Source organism: Trichechus manatus, unplaced genomic scaffold (assembly GCF_000243295.1).
Source record: "Trichechus manatus latirostris isolate Lorelei unplaced genomic scaffold, TriManLat1.0 scaffold00076, whole genome shotgun sequence".
NCBI classification, from domain to species: Eukaryota; Metazoa; Chordata; class Mammalia; order Sirenia; family Trichechidae; genus Trichechus; species Trichechus manatus.
In genome coordinates this window covers 10,157,658-10,180,028 of record NW_004444012.1, presented here as the reverse complement: position 1 = coordinate 10,180,028, position 22,371 = coordinate 10,157,658, and the positions used below count along the sequence as shown (strand labels likewise).

The following is a 22,371-nucleotide window of genomic DNA, read 5'->3' as shown; positions in this document are numbered from 1 at the left end:
AACCTGGAGAAAGAAACCCTACCGCAAAGAAGCCATAAACGTGGCTCAAACCCAGGAGAACCCTTGAAACTCAGGATGTTACTGTGAGCCCCAGAGAGCAGGGGCCTTGTCCATCTGTGTCCTTAGAACCTAGCACATAGTAGATGCTCAGTAAATGTTTGGCAAATGAATAGATGGATGAATCTCTAACTGACCTAAGGCTCTTTCAGGAAGCTAAGCGCCCCAGGCCCCTACACCAGTGTCAGGCCCCCCTGCAGCCCTTTCCCCTGGAAGCAGCATCACTGTCCCCTGACCAGCCAGATCACAGTCCTTCCCGCTGGTTCCGCTTGTCCACAGCCATCTCAGGCCCCACTCCCTGCATAACCCAGAGGTACTCAGGCTGACCCTGCACCCTCACAGGTTCACCCCCGGAGCCTCTCCCCAGTCCACAGCTGCCTGGGCCCGTGAACCGTCCTCACAGTAGGCTCAGGCTTTCCACCACAGCCCCATCCTTGCCCACGCCCAGCCCTCGGGGTATCTGGGTATGAGCCTGGCTCCAGCCCTTGAGGCCCATCTGTGCTCCCTGTGCTGCCGTCCACACTCCTGTCCTCTCCAAGCCCCCGTGCCTGGGCGGAAGTGCAGCCTGCTCTGGTTTGACATTTTGAGTTCAGGACTTGGTTGGGGAGGGACGTGCACAGAGAGAATCAGGAGAGGAGGAGAAAGTGAGAGAAAGAGTGGGGACGAGAACGGAGAGGTGGGGGCCCTGGGGGTGAGGCAGCAAGGGAGGGAGTGGGTGGAAGGAGGCACCACGGAAGGAGGGAGAAGGACTAGGGTGGAAGGCGGAGGACAGGAGGAGGAGAGGGAGGGAGGAGGAGAGAAAGAAGAGCCGAGTGGGAAGGAGCGGAGGTGAAGGAAGGGCAGGTAGAAACCAAGAGTGGCAGAAAAAGGGAAATTGTCAACCTGCGGGAGGGTGGGGGAATGGGCCAGACGCTGACAAGTCATTTCCCAGCCAGAGGAGCGCGGTGGACAGGTGGACTCTCTCAGACGTCCGTGGGTCTAGTCCAGCCCCTCCCTATGTGGGTGACGAACCCTGGGCAGCCTCCTGATGTCTCCTCCTAATCTCTCAACCATGGGATGTAAACAATAATGGTGCCAACTTCATAGGCTGTGAGGGGTTGACAGCGAGGTGCATGGGGCACGGGGCCTGGCTTACAGAAAGCCTGTGGGCAGGGGAGCTGTTCTGGTGACGCCCAACCCTGCCTCCTGAGGCCCTAGGCGGTTTAGAGGACGCCTGGCCCAAGAAGGGCTCGACCAGCAGGGGCCACTGTTGCTGTCACCAGTTGTGACTACAAAGCCAGCTGCTCTGAAGTGGTAACTCTGAGCTGCCTGCATCTTTGGAAGGACAATCTTTCTCTCACCCCCAACCCCTGCCCCGCCCTGGAGGAAATGGCAGAATCGGGTGTTCTGAAGAGTAGGGAGTCAGCACGTGCCTCCAGGTGGGAGACAGCCGGGCCTGCCTCCCCCACAGCCTGCAGGCTCTCCTGCCCCCACCCCCTTCCAGCATGGTGACCCCATTCCCCTGTCCTGCAGGAGGAGTTTGGGGCCACCGCAGCCCTGCTGTCCGCCCAGGAAGCTCTGCTGATCTGGTGCCAGCGGAAGACGGCCAGCTACACCAACGTGAGCATCACCGACTTCTCCCACAGCTGGAGAGACGGGCTCGGTTTCAACGCCCTCATCCATGCCCACAGGTGCGTGCATGAGCATGGACGTGCATGTGTGTACATGAGTGTGTGTGTATGCGTGTGCCCATGAGTGTATGTATGTGCACGTGTGTGCACGTGTGCACGCAGGAGGAACCAGAGCCCTCCCAGCCCTGTCCCGGCCTGGGGCAGGCCTCAGCCTTCTTCCTGAAGGGCTGCATGTGCTCCAGGGGTTGGGTCCTTTGTGGTTCTGCGTCCTTCAACCTGCCTATTCTCCCACGTCCCCCCCAGCCCCTGGGCTCTGAGGGAAGGTGAGGCCGGAGTGGAACACAGTAGAGAGGGTTGGTATAGTCCCTGGTCTCTGATTAGCACCCACCCCCTCCAGGAAATGCCATGTATTGGCCAGGTCTGCTTTGGCCCTGCCTTTCTCCACTCTGCCCTCAGTTCTCTTCACAGCCTTCTCCTGACAGATGTCCTGCTCTTTTGGAGCTTCTCCCCGCTGCCCACAGGCTCTGGCCCCTGAGCCAGGTTAACGCCCCTCTCTCCAGCCAGGTTCTCAGATAACTGCCAAGAGAAAGCCTGACAGACTAATTAACACTAAGGTGTGAATGACCACTGGGAGAGTGTTTGCATTTTTATAAAGGCGGCTGAAACCAAAGCAATAACTTACTACTGGTGAAGAACTCTTCCCTTGCCCTGCCCAGGCCAGACCTGATTGACTACAGCTCCCTGCACCCGGAGCACCCCCTGCACAACCTCGACTCCGCTTTCCACGTGGCCGAGCAGGAGCTGGGCATTGCCCGGCTGCTGGACCCCGAGGATGTCGCAGCCCGACAGCCTGACGAGCACTCCATTATGACCTACGTCTCCCTCTACTACCACCACTTCTCCCGCCTGCACCAGGGCCAGACTGTTCAGAGGAGACTCACTAAGGTTGGTGATGAAGGGAGGGCGGTCCCCAGGGAGCAGTGGCGGCATCGAGGTGGGTGAGGTGCGGGCGAGCATAGGCCCAGTTTGCTATGTTCCGTTTGTAAAGGGGAGACGATCATGTCCGGATAGTAGAAGGCTATTGGAAGTGTTCAGGAGCCCCTGGGTGGTGCAAACAGCTAAGCTCTTGGCTGCTAATCAAAAGGCTGGCAGTTTGAGTCCACCAGAGTGCCTCAGAAGAAAGGCCTGGCAATTTACTTCCAAAATATCTGCCATTGAAAACCCTATGGAGCACAGTTCTACTCTGACACGTATGGGGTCACCATGAGTCAGAGTCAACTGGATGGCAACTGGTTTGGTTTATCATCTATGTGTGTGAGTTTTCAAGGGAGCATGAGTCAGGTTCTCAGCGAGTACCTGGCCCACAGGGGAAGCCAGTGTCTCCTGGAGCCCGTTCCCCTCCGCTGGCAGGCTGTTAAGCTCCTAACGGGATTAAACGGCTATAGACGAGCTGGGGCTTAGAGAGTAAAAGAGGTTCCGCTGGGCGGTGGGTATGCTGAGTCCATGTTTTTGGGGGGCTTTCTTACTCTCTGGATGTGACGGCAGAGGCCTGGGAGGGCTGTTCTCAGCGTTGGTGTCTCAGTTGGGGGCTGGGAGGTGATGGCCTCTACCCAGAGGGGAGGCCAAATGGGGCGAAGGAAGTCGGAGGAAGGCCAGACGCAGTACCCCCGGCAAACGTCGAGAGGCAGCCCCACATGCTCCAGGTGTAAGGGGGCAACAGCAGCCAACCCACTTCCCTGGGGGCTGGAGGGCAGCCTCCTGGTTTAGTGCATCCTCAGCTGAGGGAAGGAGCTACAGCCCATCTTGGGTAACTCTGGCTGGCACTCAGTGACCCAAAGGGCAGTGCCTCCATCCCAGGGCCTGCCCGAGGTGCCGCTCTGACCCCCTCCCATGTCCCCCCAGATCCTGCTTCAGCTCCAGGAGACAGAGGAGCTACAGACCCAGTATGAGCAGCTGGCGGCCGACCTGCTACGCTGGATTGCAGAGAAGCAGGTTCAGCTGGAGGCACGGGATTTCCCAGACTCACTGCCCGCCATGAGCCAGCTACTGGTGGCCTTTGCCTCCTTCCGCACCCAGGAAAAGCCGCCACGGCTGCAGCAGCGAGGGGCCACGGAGGCCCTGCTCTTCCGGCTGCAGACAGCGCTCCGAGCCCAGAACCGCAGGCCCTTCCTGCCTGGCGAGGGCCTGGGCCCTGCAGCGCTGCCCCAGAGCTGGTCAGGGCTGGAGCGGGCAGAGGCTGCACGGAGCCAGGCCCTGCAGCAGCGGCTACTGCAGCTGGAGCGGCTGGAAACCCTGGCCCGGCGCTTCCAGCGAAAGGTGGTCCTCCGGGAGAGCTTCCTGGTAGACACGGAATGCGTGCTCAGCCAGGTGGGGGCCCTGCTGGCCAGCCCAGCCATGGTGGAGGCAGCCGCCCAGAGGCTGGGCATGCTGGAGGCCGGCATCCTGCCCCAGGAGGGGCGCTTCCAGGCCCTGGCCGAGATGGGGGACATCCTCCGGCAGGAGAGGTACCACGGCTGGGCAGACATGGCCCACAGGTGAGCCCTGGGCACGTGAACCGTCCTCACAACGGGCTGAGGTTTTCCCACCACACCTCCGCCCTTTCACTTGCCTGCTCCTGGCCACACAAAACAGGCATGATTCACAGGTTCAGGGCTCCCTTTAAAAAGATCTACTCCCACGGAAGCCTGAAATCTCACCATCCATAATTCGTCCCTTTTGATAAAGCATTGTCCTTTTCAGGAAACCGCTTATTAATTCATTCAACAAGTATTTACGGAGTGTCTACTTTGTCCTAAAGGAGTCCTTGAACAGCAAAAACAGTTAAGCGCTTGGTTATTTACCAGAAGGTTGGCAGTTCAAATCGATTCAGAAGTGCCTAGGAAGAAAGCTGTGGTGATCTCCTTCTGAAAGATCACAGACGTTGAATACTCTATAGGGAGCAGTTCCACTCCGCAACACATGGGGTCGCCATGAGTCAGAATCGACTCTATAGCGATGGGTTTTTTACTATGTCCCAAGTGCTGTTCTAGGTTCTGGGGATTTAGCAGTGAACAGGACAAACCAAAAGCCCTACCCTTGTGAAATTACACATTACTAAGGAAAACAGACAAATAAGAAAAACGCATAGTATGTGAAATAGTAATAAAAAAAAAAAACATAAAGCAAGAAAGGGAAATATGAGTTGTCAAGGTGAGTCTTTACTGGGAAGTTGACTTTTGAGCAAAGACCAGAACGAAGTTTGGGGGGCTGGCCATGCAGATAGGAGGAGAAGGATTATTCTAGGCAGAAGGAATGGCAAGTGCAGAGTCCGAGATGTGCACGCATGGCATGTTGGGAAAATTGCATGGAGGCCGTAGGTAGTAAGGATGAGGCTGGGGAGGTGCCGGGGTGAGGGCAGAGATCATGCAGGGCCTTGCAGGGCAGTGAAGACAGGTTTTACCCAGAGAAAGATGGGAAATCATCGGAGGGTTTGAGCAGAGAAGTAACACAAGCAACTTTTGTTTTAATGTGATCACTTTGGATGCCTTGTTGGGAGTAGACTGAAGGGCAAAGGCAGATGCATACAGACTAGTTATGAAGCTACTGGAATAATCCAGGACAGAGATGACTTGGGCGGAAGCACTGGAGGTGATGGGTGGTGGGATTTGGGATACACTTTGAAGGTAGCACCAATGGGATTTGCAGACAGATCAGATGTAGGATGTGGAAAAGTGAGGAATCGAAGTTTGGGCCGGGGCACCTGGAAGGGTGGAGTTGCCATCAACTGAGGCGGGGACTGGAAAGGAGGATAAGGAAGCCCTGAGGATTGAGCCTTCCAGGTCCTTCTTCTGGCTTCTCTGCCTGGGTCCAAAAACAGGACACACTACCCTAGCTGTCTCTATGCCAGGGTGCTCACACCCACAGACCCTGCCCCAGCGGTCCCTCTGCCAGGGTGCTCACACCCACAGACCCTTCCCCAGCCACAGAGCTCAGGCTCCTCCACTGCCTGAGGACCCCGAGGTAGCTTCTCCACCCCGGCCCCCTGGAGACCACCCTATTCTCATGTCCTCCAGGCAGATGGAGGTCACCCGACGCTGGGAGAGGCTCCTTCAGCATCTCCAAGGGCAGAGGAAGCAGACAGCGAGCACCCAGGCAGTGCAGCGCCTGCTGCAGGAGGTCGAGGCTGCCTCCGACCAGCTCCGGGAGCTGCAGGTGGGCCCTGGACTAGCAGGCACCTGGGGAACACAGCAGGGTGTGGGACCTTCCCCAGCCCCCTGGGTCTGGAATGACCACCCGCCTCTGGTCAGGTGCCGGCCAGCTTCACAGCCTGTGGGCAGCAGCTGGCAGAGGTGGTGGAGCTGCTGCAGAGGCACGAGCTGTTGGAGGTGCAGGTTTCTGCCCACGCAGCCCACGTGAGCCATCTTGCCCACCAGACCTCCCAGCTGTATTCCTCCTCCGGCGCCAACATGGAGGTGCTGCAGGCCAAAGCCCAGGGGCTGGCCCAGCTCCACCAGGGCCTGGAGTCTCTCGTCAGCGCCCGGTAAGAGTCCGGCTCCCGCGCTTCTGCATTCTCCAGAATTTCTCTGTAACCCAGATCACCGCCTGCCCCGGGTTAAAATACTGCTGCCCTGGCAGCTTCCTCTAAGCTCACTCCCACCCCAAGGTCTCTGTCTCACGTCTTGAGTAGTCCAGGAAAAAAGAAAAACCCTAAGAGGGCAGGCTGTCCACCGCTGGGGAACCCCCTTCCCTAACGCTCGGGGCGCCCCCTGGCCCTCAGGCGCGCTCTGCTGGAGCAGGCCCTGCAGCAGGCAAAGTTCCTGCACGACTGTGAGGAGGAGGAAACCTGGCTGAGGGAGCGCAGACAGCTGGTGGAGAATGTGGCCCTGGGTCGGGATCTCAGCCAGCTCTCCACCGCCCTGCAGAAGCACAAGGTGCCTGCCACCTCCCGCCCTGCCGGCCCCTACCTCTGTGCCCGCCCCTCCTAGGACTCCGGCAGCCTCCCCTTTCTCTTCCCTTCACCCAGTGCCCTGCACTGCCCTTCCATAGGCCCTGGAAGCCGAGGTCCTCCGCCACCAGGACGTGTGCGCGGATCTCGTGCAGAGGGGGCGTGACCTCGGCGCCCGGGGCCCTCCAACGCAAGCGGATCCCCGGGAGCGGGCTGAGGCCGTGCAGGGCGCGTGGCAGCTGCTCCGGACCCGGGCGGCGGGGCTGGGCGCGCGACTTCAAGCGGCCCTGCTCGTCCAGCAGGTACCTCGGTGGGCGGGTCGCGGCGGGCGGGGCCCGTGGGGCGCTCGGCGCCAGCGCTTCTAGCCCCGCACCTCACCTCGGCACGTCCCTCCCTCCCACAGTACTTCGCGGACGCGGCGGACGCGGCCTCGTGGCTGCGCGAGCGGCGGTCGCTGCTGGACAGCGCTTCCTGCGGGCCAGACCAGGAAGGCGCCGAGGCCCTGATGCTGCGCCACCTGCGGCTGGAGCGCGCCGTGCGCGTTTTCGCCGCGGAGCTGCGGCGGCTGGACCAACAGGCGCGGGCGGCCGCGGCGCGGGCGTCGCTCACGGTGCGGGCAGGGAGCGGGCACCGGGCTGGGCGGGCAGACACCGGGAAGGGCCCAGACCCACAGGCCTCCGGGACCAAATGTTGGCGGCCAGCTGCTGGCGCTGCGCCCGTCTCCTATGCTGTCTGTCGCCGCTGGGAGGGTTCCCTGCCTTACCTGGGCTTGGCTGGGCCCCTCATCTGCAGCTTCCCGCTTGCTGACCCAGCCCAGAGTGAGTAGGAGTCCTGTCTTCCCACGCATGTTGAGGTCATCACAAGTGCAGGTTGGCGGCTCCCTTTGCCCAGTAGTTTCCAAGCGTTAATGAGGTTCCTCCAGGAATGACCCCTTTGCTTTCATTGCTGAAGTGTCCTTAAGTCTCTTTCCGCTCGGACATCCCGAAATGTTTGGCTCCTTCTCCTGACTTGGCTCTCGTGGGTCTTGGAGGACCTGATCACTAAGCTGTGGTTGTTCAGTGGTCAGTGGTACAATTCTCGCCTTTCATGTGGGAGACCCGGGTTTGATTCCTGGCCAATGCACGTCATGCACAGCCACCACCCGTCTGCCAGTGGAGGCTTGGGTGTTGCTAAGATGCTGAACGGGTTTCAGCGGACCTTCCAGACCAAGACTAGGAAGAAAGGCTGGGTGATGTACTTCTGAAAACTCAGCCCGTGGAAACCCTGTTGACCACAATTCAGTCCTGTTGTGCCTGGGGTCACCATGAGTTGGGGGCTAACAACAACACTGTGTGCATGGGGTCACCGTAAGTCTGGGGCCAACTCGACAGTTGCTAAAAATAGTCACTAAGCAAGGAGTCTCTGGGGGATGCTAACAAAAGGTTCCAGTCCACCCAGAGGCAGCTCAGAAGAAAGTCCTGGCTATCTACCTCTGAAAAGTCAGCCATTGAAAACCCTATGGAGCACAGTTCTACTCTGACATGCACGGGGTCCCCATGAGTCAGAACTGACACAACAGGAACTGTGTGGTGTGAACACTACCGAGGCTGCTTTCTGAAGCTCCTTCCTCAGTTCACTGGGCCCCCAGGTTTTTTAAAACGTGTGGTCCTGGCAGTTTGGGCTGGCCCCATAATGATTCACAGCCCCTTTCAAGAAGCCTTATAGGTCAAGTCAAGATGTGTAAAATATGGCCCTTAGACCCTGGCTTCACACTGGCCTCCTCTTCCGCCCTCGCCAAGGAAGCTCAGCTTTCAATCTGTAATCTCTGTTTGCCACACCAGCCTGCTTCTTCCTGCCCGGGCACCCCTCCTCCTTCTCTCTGCCCAGCCATGCCCCGTCCACCCTTTGAGCTGCAGCTCAGGTCCTCTATATCTTGGGAGGCACCTGGCAGAGGCATCAGTTGCTGACTGGAGACGGGAGCCCTGGGTTCTGGTCCCAGCCTGCAATGACCTGTTGTGTGGCACCTCACATCCCTTCGAGGTCCGAAAGCTTCATAGTTTTAACTTAGCCTAGATTGATCTTCCATTTTTCCTTTCTATTTATTCCCTGGATGACATAATTAATGATTTTTAAAATCTGATCCGTAGTATGTTAGCAACTGTCTGGTCTAATCCCCTCACTTTACAGATAAAGTAACCCAGGCAAAAAACAAAAAACCCGTTGCTGTCCAGTTGATTCCAATTCACTGAACAAGGCTCAGAGAGGCCAAATTCCTGCCCGAGGAGGTGCCGTTGTCCCTGCTGGAGAGGCCTCCCACCTCTGGGCCCAAGGCTGTTCCTACCCCACCCCACCCTGAGTATCCACTACCTCCGAGCACGGACGTTAGTAACATGCTGTGCTCTTCTTACCGGACTCTAATGCTGTCTTCCTCTATGCGGACGTTAGTAACACGCTGTGCTCTTCTTACCGGACTCTAATGCTGTCTTCCTCATGCTGTTTCTCCAGTTTGAGTTCATTGTTTAATTGAGCGGATGGGAGATGCCTTATCCGGCTTTTGTGTCCTCTACTGCTCAGGGGTGCTGGATTGATGGGGTATTAGGCTGGCCCCTGGCACTTCCAGACTCCAGCTTTGCCCAGTAATTCTGGGTGGGGGTGGAGAGGTGCCCTCTCCGCTGGGGGTGGGGAGTCACTTTGGCTGCTGAATAAAGACTTCTCTCCTCTGCCTCTTCCATACAGGGGGAGTCCCCAGAAGGCTGGAGCAGGACTGATGGGGACATGGCTGGGCAAGCCCAGGATGGGACCCAAATCTTGGCAGTGCCAGGCAGCCAGCACGCATTACCCCAGGTCCATACGCACATCACCTACAGAGGTACGAGAGCCGGGGCGTGGCTCCTGAGAGGCCTCACCGCCCCCCTTTCTGTAGGGAGGACAGTGTGACCTGCAGGATGTCCCTGGTAACCTGTCAAGAACTCATGTGGGAGCCTCAACAGGTTGTCATGAGCGAGGGGTTAGACTTATTCTGTGTGGCTCTCTGGGGCATCCAAGGACTGAAGGAAAGACGCTAAGGGGAGACCAAGTGGGGCTCAGGAGGAGGAGGGGCTTGAAGCTGCCCAAAGATAGGCTGGGCTGCGGGGCAGGAGTGAGTTCCCGTCACCAGGCAGCTGCAGGAGGAGGTGGTTTCACGCCAGGCAAGGGGTAGCAGAGATGGTCGCGCAGGACAGTCCTCTTCCAGCCCGGGATTCTCTGAGCCTGCCTTCTCCCGCTCCGTGCTTCACTTTGTTCCCCTTCCCCTTCCAATCTTTCCTGTACCTTTTCCTTTTCTCCCCTGGAGAACCTGGGTGGCACAAACAGTTAAGTATTTGACTACTAGCTGAAAGGTTGGCGGTTCAAACCCACCCAGAGGTGCCTCGGAAGACAAGCCTGGTGATTTCTTTTCGAAAGGTCCCAGCCTTGAAAACCCAATGGAGCAGTTCTAGTCTGCACACGTGGGGTCACTATGAGTTGGAACTGAATCGACGGCAGCTCACGACAACAATTTCCTTTTTCTCTAGTCCCTTCAGCCCAACCCCAGGCATCGGACAGACGCTGCTGTCTGATGCTTGCCTGGGCGCAGAGGCACAGAGGAAAGGAGGAGCACCAGCCTTCCCCGTCCTTCTCTGCCTGCCTCCTCTGTCAATGCTGCTTCTCTGGCGCTGCCTGTTAAAGTCCTGCCTTGTTCTTGAAACCTTTCCCACTGCCCCAGACTCTTCTGGTCTTCTCCTCCTGGACACCACGCACGCTCTGCTTGTCTGTGGACAGTCCTGGGTCGTGTCCAGTTGCTCTGGGTCTGTGAGGAATTGTAAGCCCCTGGGTGGGACGGTCCCTCTCCTCTAGCCCCGAATGCTGCTGGCACAAGGCCAGGCACAGGGGAGCAGTAAGTGGTAAATCATCCTGCCCTCCCCTGGAGAGCTGCTGGGTGGGGAAGAGAGTGGGACCAAGCAGCCCCCAGAGCCTGTGGTCCCACAGGGGCACATGTCACCTGGCTCCCAGCGGTGGCACTGGACCCGGTGCACCAGACGGGCCCCGACACCTGGGAGCTGAAGGACCAGGAGGCCTGCCAGGCCAAGGTGGCCCTCAGCTTTGGCATGGAGCAGGAGCCCCAGGTACAACTTTTGGCCCTACCCTGCGATGCCTTCTGCTGCTTGGGCTGGTGGATGCCTCTCTGGACAAGCTACCCTCTTTCTGCATAGGCAGCGTCTTCCCTGCGCCCTCCAGGGGAAGGCCTGAAGAACCAGGGGGGCTGGAGCACATTTGACCCTGACTTTGACCCCAACACCATACTCCAGACACAGGACCGCCTGCGGCAGGACTATGAGGACCTCCGAGCCCTGGCGGAGGTGACCCCCTTTCTTCAAGAAGTGTTCCTTGAGCTCCTGCTCTGTGCCAGACCCTGCGCCATGACTGAACGTGCTCCCCCCACCCCAAAGAGCTTACATCATGGCCAAGGGGCTGCAGACAAGTCACTCGGGGGATGCAGGTGGATGGTCACCCTGGGGGCCAGGGAAGGCATCATTGAAGAAAGGATGTTTAAGCTGAGGCTTGAACAGCAACAAGCAGAGGGCAGTAAGGGGAGGCGGCGGGGGGGAGGAGGGGTGGGTGGCAGTGCAAAGGCAGGAAGGAGATCCAGTGGAGGAAGTGAAGGCCAGACTGCCTGGAGCACAGCGGCTGGGGAGGCAGTGGCTGGAGGAGAGGCAGGGGGCCCGCCAGGCAGAGCCAAGTCCCATAGGAAGTGTGGATTTTACCTCAGAACAGTGGTGGCACTGAAGGGCCTTGAGCAGGACGGGGTGGGGTGAGAGCAGGCTCTGGCTTTCACCACGACCTTGAGTTCTTGCCTGCTCCGTCCCCTGGAAGGCCCCTGACAGAGAGCGCAGGGCTCACTGGAGGGGCAGGATCCCCTATGGCACTGGCCCCAGTCTCTGCTGGCAGGGTGGGGCACAGCACCCCTCCACCTGCTCTGAGCACCTTGGCAGGCACTGGCCCTCCCTCACCCTGCCCCTGGTCTGCCTCTCCTCAGCACCGCCGGGCCCTGCTGGAGGAGGCGGTGGCCCTGTCTGGCTTCTACAGCTCCTGTGGAGATCTTCTGTCCTGGCTGGAGGACCAGACAGCGCTGTTCCAAACGCTGCAGCCCCAGGCCGACAACCTGGTGGCCGTGCAGCTCAAATATGAGGTGCAATTCCCTCAGAACCCAGGGAGTCTTGGACACTTGGCCCTGCTCCCCATCCTGATTCCTGTCCCTCTCCGCCTTCCTGCCTCCCCGTGATTCACTCCTATGCCTCTGTTCTCCGTGCGAACTGTGGTCTGTCTGAGGAATGGGGGTAGGGACGTTGGCCTGGAGCTTTGAGCCTCTCTGTGGCATAGAGCGTGGTGGGGGTCAATTGTAGACTCGAGGGGAGTATGGGAAAAGAGCAAGCCCCTCAGAGGCCAGGGTCCTGCTTTTCCCCAGAACTTGCTCGCCACCCTGGCTGCGGGAAAGAGCCGCTGGGCTGAGGTCAGCAGCTCTGCTGAGCACCTGAAGCAAAGATATCCTCGGGACTCGGCACAGGTCCAACTGCAGCAGGAGGGACTGAGCCGGAGGTGAGAGTGTGGAGGCAATGCAGGGTGATGGGCAGGGGGACACTAGGCCTGAGTGCCTGCTCACCTGCCCCCAGATACCAGGTGGAGAGGCTGGCATGTCAGAGACACGGAGGAGAGGGCCTGGGAACGGCCAGCCTGGTGGCTTCTGCCGTGTGTCCAAGGCCCCGGGTGGATAGGAGGCTTCCCTGTAACGGAGACATGTCGGGTGCCCTGTGCCCAGGTGGAGACAGCTGGAGGCCCTGAGGAAGCAGAAGGAGACGGAGCTCGCAGGCACCGCGGATGTGTGTGGTTTTCTGCAGGAGTGTGGCTCCACTCAGGCCCAGCTGCAGGATGTGATACTCCGGCTGGAAGCTCTGGAGCCAGGGAGCTCAGAGGGCAGCCCCCGCGTCCTACAGCTGGCCCGGCAGGAGATGCTAGTGCTGGAGAGGAGGGTCCACCACCTCCACAGCATGGCCGTGAAGTACGGGTTGGGTGCAGTGGCGGTACACTGGCAGACAGCGGAGCCAGAGGAGAGGCCTGAGCAGGGCTGTGGGAGGGGAAGGGGACAGAAATTGGGAGGATGTGCTGTTGGAAGGGCTGGGGCAACGCTGGGGGAAACGGTGGGAAAATGCTCAGGGTGAAGGGAAAAGTCACGTTCCCACTGCCCATAGGTCAAGGTGAGGTGGGAGTTCAGAGTCGCCACCACCTTCCCTGGGGCACACGGGCCGGGGCAGAAGAGCTGTGCCCGGGGCACCAGGCCCAGGGCAGGCAGGGCACTGACTGTGCAGTGGCCCTGTCTCCCAGGGTGGAGGAGTTGGCCCCCGCAGAGAGCCAGCCCCTGCGAGAACAGGTGGAGACACTGCAGGTGGTGCTGAAGCGAGCTCAGGGGCAGGCGGCCCATCAGGCCCAGGCTCAGGCCCGGCGCGGCATCCTGCAGGAGAGCCAGCAGCTGCTGCTGTGGGCGGAGGGTGTCCGGGCTCAGCTGCACAGCAAGGAGGAGGTGGTGGACATGGCCTCGGCCCGGCGGCTGCTGACGGAGCACCAAGACCTGCTGGAGCAGATCTGCCTGTGGCAGGAGAGGTCAGGACAAGAGGACAGACAGGGCGTGCCTCGGGCTAGAAACAGGCCCAGAGAGGGAGCAGCAGGAAGCAGTGTGGCCACCCAGGGGAGTGCCAGGCGAGTGTCCTCCATGACGCTTGAGGCAGGTTTACAAGGAGGGAGGATGTAACCTAGGACTAGGTCGGGAGTTCTGCGTACTTCAGGAAGGGATCTGGGCCTAGTCTGAGCTACCTGGGAGGTTCTATCCATCCTGGGCCTGGCCAGACCCAGTTCAGGTGAGCCTCGTAGCCTGCATGCAGTCAGGGCGGCCTAGCCTCCCGGGGCATTCTGGGTAACCAGACCCCACTGGGCCCTGGGGTTAGGTGGCTCAGGACTCACCCTGGGACTCAGATGCACAGCTCCTCAGCCTGGCAGTGCCTCTCCTCACTCAGTCATGACATTAGTGCCCTTCGGGCCTGCAAGGCACCACATGTAGCCTGCAGGCTGTGCCCCACCTGGGGGAGGCTGACTGGTGGTCCAGTGGGTGCTGAAATCCATCCCATCCTCTGCTCGCCAGACCCTGCCACCTGGGTCAGGGCTGCCTCCCCTCCGAGCAAGTGGAGCCTTTTTCTAATCCACACAGAGGCGTTAGCTGTCCCCAACTGGATACCTGTGGGTTGTGCCCCACCAGGCTGAAGGGGGAGCGCCTTTTCTAATTGTTTGAAGGCTCCATATGGACTAACAGTGGTCCTGTAGGCAGGCCTGTGGTCTGAGTGATTTTTCACTATTGTGCTAGCCCAGCCATGGTAAGATCTTGGTGAGACATTGGCCACCAGCAGGCCACATTTGCAGGACAGCCAGCTAGAGGAAGGGCTATGACATGCAGGGAGCCTGGGAATGATCGTGCACCTGAGCCCTAAGCCCGGTGGTGGACCTGTATCCTCAGTGCCTCCTTGGTGGGCCAGGCTCAGCTGTCCCCTGGGATGAGTAAGCTGCCTCAGACCCCTCCTGCTAGTACCCTCGCATCAGAGTTCTGAGATGACGGAAGCATGGAGGCAAGGGGGGAGAAGGTGGGTGGGTGGAGCTGGAGGGGTTTCACCCTCTATCTGTCATCCTGGACAGGCTGCAGCAGCTGGAGGCTCAGGGCCAGCACGTGGCGGCTTTGAACTCCCCGGGCTCCCGAGAGGTGACTAGCGCTCTGGGGCTCCTGGGCCAGCAAGGCAGGGAGCTGAGGGCTGCCTGGGGGCAGCGACAGCAGCAGCTGCAGGAGGCGCTGGAGCTGCAGAGGTTTGGCCGGGAAGCAGATGGCTTCGTTACCGCCTGTGCCAACCGAGAGGCCTTCCTGCATCTGGACCACCTCGGGGTATGCAGCCAGGGATGGGAGCTGGGGAGCTGCTCCCCCAACACTGAAGGGAGCTCATCTCCTGTGGCCCAGAAGCCAGGCTGAGCAGGGGACCCCTGGGCGCTCGGTGGGTGAGATAGTGCCGACCCAATCCTGCCAGGATGACCCAGGCCTCTACACCCTCAGGAGGACGTGGGGGAGGCCCAGAGCCTGCTGCAGCGACATCAAGAGTTTGAGAGGCTCCTGGACAGCCTGGGCCCTCGGGCAGAGGCTCTGCAGGCACATGGCGAGCAGCTGGTCCAGAGCCAGCTCCCTGCGGCACACACGTGAGTCTGGGCCTCAGTTGCCCTCTCCTTCTCTGTTAGCCTGCGCAGACTGTTGCGCTGAGGCTGGTGGGAGCCCCCCGACCCAGGAATGTGGGTGGCCAGCGGGGGAGCACAGGGCGTACCTTGGGCTGGATGGGCCCATCCTTTGGGATAGGCCTTGGGCAGAGTGAAGGCCTCACCCACACCCTCCACCTCCTCCTGGCCTCAGGGTCAGAGAGCGGCTGCAGAGTGTCCAGGCACAGTGGACGAGGGCCCGGGAGAGGAGTGAGCAGAGGAGGAGGCAGCTGCTGGCTTCCCTCCAGCTCCAGGTGAGAGCAGAGCCCTGGCTCAGGCGCGTGAGGCCTCCCAATAGGAATCCTCAGATGCCACTGCTGCCCTGACAACGATGAAAGAATATGGCGCACTTTGCAATTTACAAAGCACTTTTCACACATTATGTCGTCGTTGTTAGAACACCTTTTGAAGCAGGCATTATGGCCCTGAATTTTCCAGATGAGGAAGACTGAGGCCGTGGGCACTCTACTGTCAGAGGCAGGGCTGGGACTAACGTCCAGGCCTCTTGAATAACCCCACACTCTCCCTCATCAAGTTATGCTCTCATCTCCATCGGTTTTGGACACACTTAGATTCTTGCATGGGCCACGCGTGGGTGCCAACTGCAGACCTTGGCTCTATCAGATGTTTGTTCAGCCCCTTATAGGTGCTCAGAGCTGGGCCAGCCCACAGGCTCACACAGCTTGAGCCTGTTTGGAGTGATATGGCCAATACCAGACCCGGTGTGGTTGGAGCAGTGGGGACCCAACCAGGTGCTCCTCGTCTCTGGCACAGGGCGCTGTGAGGCCCCAGCCTGACTCCTGGGGCCTCCTTCTACTGTTTTGCCTCAGACATTTTCCCTCCCAATCCTCTCGGTTTTCTGCTCCCCATTTGCAGAGCAATAACCTCAGGCCCTACCTCTCTTGGACCCCAAAATTGGCTGTGGACCCTGCTCTTCCCCCACAGGTGTCCCATAGACCCTTCTCCCTAGAGCTCCCTGGACCAGCCTTGCTCCCAGGCTGTGAGGCCCACTCTCTCCCTGTCTTAGTTATTTAGTGCTGCTATAACAGAAATACCACAGTGGATGGCTTTAACAAAGAGAAATTTGTCCTCTCACAGTCTAGTAGGCTAGAAGTCCAAATTCAGGGCATCAGCTCCAGGGGAAGGCTTTCTCTGTTGGCTATGAAGGAAGGTACTTGCCATCAATCTTTCCCTGGTCGAGGAGCTTCTCAGGCTCAGGGACCCCAGGTCCAAAGGACATGCTCTGCTCCTGGCGCTTCTTTCTTGGTGGTATGAGGTCTCCCACTTCCCTTTCCTTTTATCTCTTGTAAGATAAAAGGTGGTGCAGGCCACACCCCAGGGAAACTCCCTTTACATTGGATCAGGGATGTGACCCGAGCAAGGGTGTTACATCCCACCCTAATCCTCTTTAACAACAGGCAGAGATTATGATTTATAACACATAGGAAAATCACAAAATGGAGGACAATCACAATACTGGGAATCATGGCCTAACTAAGTTGACATATATTTTTGGGGGGCACAGTTCAATCCATGACATCCTGCTGCAGCAGAAATACCACAAGTGGATGGCTTTAACAAACAGAAGTTTGTTCTCTCACAGTTTAGGAGGCTAGAAGTCCAAATTCAGGGCACCAGCTCTAGGGGAAGGCTTTCTCTGTCAGCTCTTGGGGAAAGTCCCTGTCATCAGTCTTCCCCTGGACTAGGAGCTTCTCGGCACAGGGACCTGGGGTCCAAAGGATATGCTCCGCTCCTGGCTCTTTTTTCTTGGTGGTACCGATGTCCCTCTCCTCTTGGCTCGCTTCTCTGTTTTATATCTCAAAAAAGATTGACTCAAGATACAACCTAATTCTGTAGATTATGTCCTGCCTCATTAACATAACTGCCTCTACTCCTGCCTCATGAACATCATAGAGGTTAGGATTTACAACACACAGGCTAATTCCATCAGATCACAAAATGGAGGACGACCACACAATACTGGAAATCATGGCCTGGCCAAGTTGACAAACATTTTGGGGGGACACAATTCAGTCCATAACACTGCCATTCTTGGGCAGGAATGGAGGCAGGATGTGGCAGAGCTGACACTGTGGATAAAGGAGAAGGAGCTGATTGCAGCAGATGAGCCCTCCCGAGAGCCCAGGAACATCCTGCGGAAACTCAGGTGGCATGAAGCAGCTGAGAGAGAGCTGCTGGCCACCCACAGGCGTGTGGAGGACCTGCAGCAGGTAGGGACGGTGGACAGAGGGTGCAGGGCCAGCTCGTCCTCCAACTCCCAACCAGACTGCACTGCACGTCTTTAGGATCCATACTAACTGAAGGAAGAATTAGCCCCAGTTACTGTGGAGTTAGGATCCCCCGCTGCCTCCTTCACGCAGCTGGGCATGCCCTTGCCTTGGCACCCAAGCCAGCCCTGAGAGCTGCTGCTATCCTTCCCCCACCTCACCAGGGTGAGTTCCAGCGCCCACCACCTCCACCAGAACCAAGCTCTTCCCAGCCGTCAACCTGCTCACCTGCTCTGCTTGCAGGGCTCAGAGGAAAGCCCTCGCCTCTGCCCACAGATTGGGGCCACAATGAACTGCTGGAGCCTGGGAAGCCTGTGGAATGTAGCTTGTAGCCAGCCACCTGCCAGCAGCTCAGCAAGCTTCCCTGGGCCTTTGTCTCCACTGCAGATTGGGAGAGAGCTGTTGAGCAGTGGGCTTCATGCCCAGGATGCCCAGGAGGACGTGCAGGCCACGCTTCGGGGCCTGAGTCGCCAATGGAAGGAGTTGAACCACAAGATGGCGGAGCATGGGGACCAGCTCCGGCAGGCCAGACAGCGGGAGGAGCTCCTGGAGCTGCTGCTGGTCAGCTGAGGGGGTGCAGGGCAAAGGAGGGACACTGAGGCTGGGCTGGGGCGGGGTGGGAGCAGGCAGGAAGCGGAAGAGGAGAGGAAGAGTCTGGGTGGTCTGCTAACTCTGGAGTGCCGTGTGAAGTCCTGCAGTGCTTGGAGGTCCCTGGCCTACAGCAAGCTGAGCGTGGCTTTAGCCAACGGTAGAGAGTTGCAGGACTGTCTCCTGTGGGCCCGGGGCGTGGTCAGCTGGGGAGGAAGAAGCATGAAGGGGCTGGGGTGTTCAGGAGGCTTCTGGGAGAAGGTTTGGGTACCTCTGGTCACGGGTTGACAATGCAAAGGCAGAGGTCTCCAACAGGTGAATCTGATGTGCATATAGCACCGAAGTCTCAGACACTGCGGCCTCTGGTTAGGTGGGCAGGCAGAGCCCAAGAGGGACCACCTGCCGTCCTTTATGCAGACAGCCTCATGCAGCCTCCTACATCCCTCCACAGGAGGCAGGAGAGAAGCTGGAGCAGCTAGAGGAGGCCCTGCAGAGTGCAGGAACGGGGCAGGACCTGCGCTCCAGCCGAGAGCTACAGAAACAGCACCGCCAACTGGAAGGCGAGAGCCAGGCTCTGGCCAGCAAGATGGCCGCCCTCACCTCCCAGGCCCACCGTGTGCTCAATTCCCAGAGCTTCCTGGAGGAGACCCAGAAGTACCTCAAGAGGTGGGGCCCTGTCCCTCCGCTGGCCTGTTTGTCCCATCTTCACCCAGCTGTGTGTCTCTTGTCCCACTTAATTTGAGGGCAGTTTGACCCAGTGAGTACAGGAGGGTGGCACCTCTAGGATCAGAGGTTGCCCAAACCCCCTTCCCTTGTGAACAGAGTCATTCCTGGGATAGGAGGGCCAGAGACCCCAGTTAGGCATCCTAAGCAGGGCGTCCTGCAGTCTGGAGCCAGCCAGGTCCTCTGGGCAGTGAGGGGGAGCCCTGGACTCTCCAGCTGCCACCTCATCAGACAAGGCGTTTCCTCAGTTCCCCCACCTTGCTCCTCAGAGGTCCCGGTGGGCTAAGGACTGAGGGCCTGGTCCTCACCCACTTCTCAAGCTCTCTCAGTTTGTCTGTCTCCACCCAGGCTCGAGTCCCTGCAGGGGCACCTGGCCGCTCAGCACCTGCAGCTACAGGCCTCGGTTGAGCTGCACGAGTTCTGCCACCTGAGCAACCTGGAGCTCACCTGGGTGGCTGAGCACATGCCCAGTGCCAGCTCCACCAGCTGTGCCAAGTGCTTGGGTGGTGCCCATCGCCTTCGCCACAAGCACAAGGTAAGAGCCCCCTCATTTTCCCAGGATCGCTGACGTCCCATTCTCTCTGCCCTTCTCAGGGCACCCTGGCCTCTAATCCTCTTTCTCTCGTTGTCCTGATTTCCAAGTCTCTGCCCCCAGCTACTCTGGGCCCGGGGTTTGTGGCCGTGATTGGAGCCTGGAGACACAGCTGTGGCTCTGGCCCGGGCCCCCGGTGGCTCAGGGTGTCTCACTCTGCTGTGTGTCAGGCGCTCCAGGCTGCAGTGAAAAGCCACTGGGGACAGGTGCAGCGGGTGCTGGGCTCTGGACAGAGCCTCGCCGCCTCAGGACACCCCCACGCCCAGCACATCAGGGAGCAATGCCGGAAGCTGGAAGGGTGCTGGGCAGAGCTGCAGCAGGCGTGTGCAATACGGGCCCAGCGCCTGCAGCAGGCTGTTGCTTCCCAGCAGGTAGGATGAAGAGACCAAGGGGCCAGGGGACCGTGGCAAACGCTGGGGCAGGCTCTGTGGGGGAGGGGCTGTGGATCTGGGACTCTCAGAGAGGTGGGCCAGTGGTAGTGGCACAAAATCAGGGCCAGGAGCCAGTTGGCCCCCACCTGGGCACAGCAGCCCCTTTGTGCTGGCTGCTGGAGAGCAGGGGCATGCTGTCCCCAGGGTGTGATTGATGGGGGATCCCCGCTTGAGATCACCAAGGTGACTCGGAACCATTCTCAGCAGTATTATCTGGATATGTCGGAGCTGGAGGGCTGGGTGGAGGAGAAGCGGCCACTGGTGGGCAGTCAGGACTGCGGTGGAGACGAGGCTGCCACCTTCAGTCTCATCAAGAAGCACCAGGTACCACACCCTGAGCCTCCCCTGCAACACACACACTGTCTGGACTTGAGTGACCAGGGGCCATGAGGAAAGGGACTGTCATGTCCCCAGGGAGGCACAGAGCCCTGCTCTTTCTTCCTAAAGACCCAGCCAGTCCCCTGCCACCCCACCCAAATCCTGCAGCTTCCCTCATCCCCACCCCAGCACTCCCCTTCTTCAGAGGCAACCCCAGGCACTGTGATTTAAGACAGCCTTCTCCCTGCTTTAGTCCCTTTGCTGTCCTTGCCTCTCCCTGTGACCTCTGGGTTCCCGTCTTCTCTCCTTGTTTCCTCCCCTCCCCTCCCCCATTCTTCTGCCCTTTTGGGGTCACCTTCTCTAGCCCTCTCCACATCTTCCAAAGATTTCCCCCACTGCCCAAAGTTTGAGTAGCATCCTTTGAGTTAAGCAAATGCCCTTCCCGAAAGCTACCTCCTCCCATAGCCTCCCCTGATTAAAGGAGGGAGGCCTGGAGCTCATCTCCTCGTCCCGGGAACTGGTTCTCAGAACCATTCAGGATGCAAAGCCTGGACATGCAGCAGCCCTGTGTCCTGTCTTCACTCAAGTGTCCCCTCATCTGGGCACTTGTTCAGCATGGCCTTAGTGGTCAGTGTTTCAGTGGGTCCTGGGTCTAAAGACCTCCGTGAGTCATTCCTAAAGGGCCATGGCTGTGGCCTTCACCTCATGGAGCTTCAGTGCCCAGGCATTACCTGGGAGCTTAGTTAATGCTCTCCAACTGTTACGCTTTGGCATTGGGATCTAGTTGAATGCCTCCTGTTCTCTCCCTTCCTTAGCCCAGATTACCCACCATTCACCCTTCCCTGGTAAATAATGAGCCCTCTGAGAGCCCAGACTGTGTCTTCACTTTTATGGGGGCAGTAAGTGCTCCATTGATACTGGATGTTGGATGGATGGATGGATGGATCAGTGGGTAGATGGATGGATAGGTGGGTGGGTGGATGGATCAGTAAATCGACAGGTGGATCAATGTGTGGATGGACAGGCGAGTATATAAATAGATGGACAAGTGGGTGGGAGGGTGAATGGATGAGTGGGCAGAGGGATGGCGGGTGAGTGTGTGGGCAGATGAGTGGGGGAGTGAATGGGTGGCTGGGTGGGTGGGTGGATGAATAGATGAATGACAATCACCCAGTCTGAGCCTGGCACGAGTCTTTGTATGTTGACAGGCCCTACAGCAGGAACTGGCTCTTTACTGGAGCTTCATGGAGGAGCTTGACCAGAGGGCCCAAACCCTCACTGGGCCTGACAACCCTGAGCAGCTGGCAATGATGCAGGAGAAGCTCTGGAAGCAGCTGCAGGAACTGCAGGAGTTGGCAGCCACACGGTGAGGGTCACCACAACGTCTCTCATCAGTGGGTACTGGGAACCTGGCTGGGGTTGGCTGTTCCCCACATGGTACCCCTGACTTGAAAAGAACCCAGGCCCATAGAGATGTGTCAGAAGGATGAGTCCCTGCTGTGTGTTGCATGCCACTTTCCATAAACTCTTCAACGAGAGCCTGCTGGGCAGGAGCTCAGATCCTCCAACTCCAGTCATCTGTCCCTTCCGCACATCCCTACTCCTCATCAGCCCCTACACTCACCGTCCTGTGTCTACTTCTCCCTGAATCCAGAGCTGCAGGCTGGGCAAAGACCATGAGTAGCCTCATCCTGCGGGTAGCCCCCTTTGACTGGCTCAGTTGTCCCCCAAAGCATGGGCAAACTAACTGCTGGGGAACCACGGGCTGACACCACAGGGAGCAGGAGCTGGAGAGGACCCTGAAGCTGCACGAGTTCACGAGGGAAGCCGAGGACTTGCAGAGCTGGCTCGCTAGCCAGAATCAGGTGGCCAGAGGAGAAGAGAGCCCCAGAGAGGACTACGAACATGTCCTAGTGAGGAAAGGGCCGGGGCAAGGAGGGAGGCCTGAGGCAGAGTGATGAGGCGGGGGAGGCTGGCCCTGGCTGGGCTGTGTGGAGAAAGGGAAGTCGGGAGTCCTCAGTCCTGCCTGAGGACCAGCTTGGGCCTCCTGCTTCCCTCTTCTGAGTGGAGTGGGCAGGTGCTGCGGCTTGCCAGCCCTGCCTCACCCAGTCACTCGCTGAAGCTTCTCACTTCTCCAGCTGCTTGCTGCCTTGCCAGCTGGGAGCCACCCATTCCTCTCTTCTTCTCAGCACCTCAGGACCAAGTTTGCCAAGTTCCAGCACCAAGTGGAGATGGGTGGTCAACAGGTGGCAACCTGTCAGCAGCTGGCGGAGAGCCTGCTGGAGGCCGGGCCCAGTGCTGCACCCAGCGTCCATGAGAGGTGGCAGGACCTACAGTGAGCATGCAGCGGGCCGGGCCAGGGGCGTGGGTGGGAGCGAAGGTGCTGGGCAGGCGGTTTCTGGGGTGTTAAGAGAAGGCAGGCAGGCAGGCTCTGAGGGCCACACGAGGTATCAGGAGAGGGGCTGGTTCCAGGGACGCTGGTTCCAGGTGGCTGTGGCCTGTGAAGGGT

At 59.0% G+C, this 22,371-nt stretch overlaps 1 protein-coding gene across 1 annotated transcript in view; it reads left to right on the top strand.

Moving 5' to 3' along the window:
* Positions 1-22,371, top strand: part of SPTBN5 (spectrin beta, non-erythrocytic 5) — a 52,810-nt gene that overhangs the window by 4,637 nt on the left and 25,802 nt on the right. Inside the window, exons 4-28 of the mRNA XM_023735101.1 lie at positions 1,570-1,727; positions 2,384-2,612; positions 3,570-4,201; positions 5,720-5,858; positions 5,954-6,186; positions 6,424-6,577; positions 6,693-6,893; positions 6,995-7,201; positions 10,800-10,946; positions 11,624-11,776; positions 12,053-12,183; positions 12,404-12,643; positions 12,967-13,242; positions 14,323-14,563; positions 14,729-14,868; positions 15,077-15,176; positions 16,983-17,153; positions 17,598-17,771; positions 18,250-18,464; positions 18,870-19,056; positions 19,284-19,484; positions 19,752-19,868; positions 21,071-21,228; positions 21,640-21,775; positions 22,052-22,197. Coding sequence (XP_023590869.1) covers positions 1,570-1,727; positions 2,384-2,612; positions 3,570-4,201; positions 5,720-5,858; positions 5,954-6,186; positions 6,424-6,577; positions 6,693-6,893; positions 6,995-7,201; positions 10,800-10,946; positions 11,624-11,776; positions 12,053-12,183; positions 12,404-12,643; positions 12,967-13,242; positions 14,323-14,563; positions 14,729-14,868; positions 15,077-15,176; positions 16,983-17,153; positions 17,598-17,771; positions 18,250-18,464; positions 18,870-19,056; positions 19,284-19,484; positions 19,752-19,868; positions 21,071-21,228; positions 21,640-21,775; positions 22,052-22,197 — 4,886 coding nt within the window. The remainder of the gene's footprint in view (positions 1-1,569; positions 1,728-2,383; positions 2,613-3,569; positions 4,202-5,719; positions 5,859-5,953; positions 6,187-6,423; positions 6,578-6,692; positions 6,894-6,994; positions 7,202-10,799; positions 10,947-11,623; positions 11,777-12,052; positions 12,184-12,403; positions 12,644-12,966; positions 13,243-14,322; positions 14,564-14,728; positions 14,869-15,076; positions 15,177-16,982; positions 17,154-17,597; positions 17,772-18,249; positions 18,465-18,869; positions 19,057-19,283; positions 19,485-19,751; positions 19,869-21,070; positions 21,229-21,639; positions 21,776-22,051; positions 22,198-22,371) is intronic.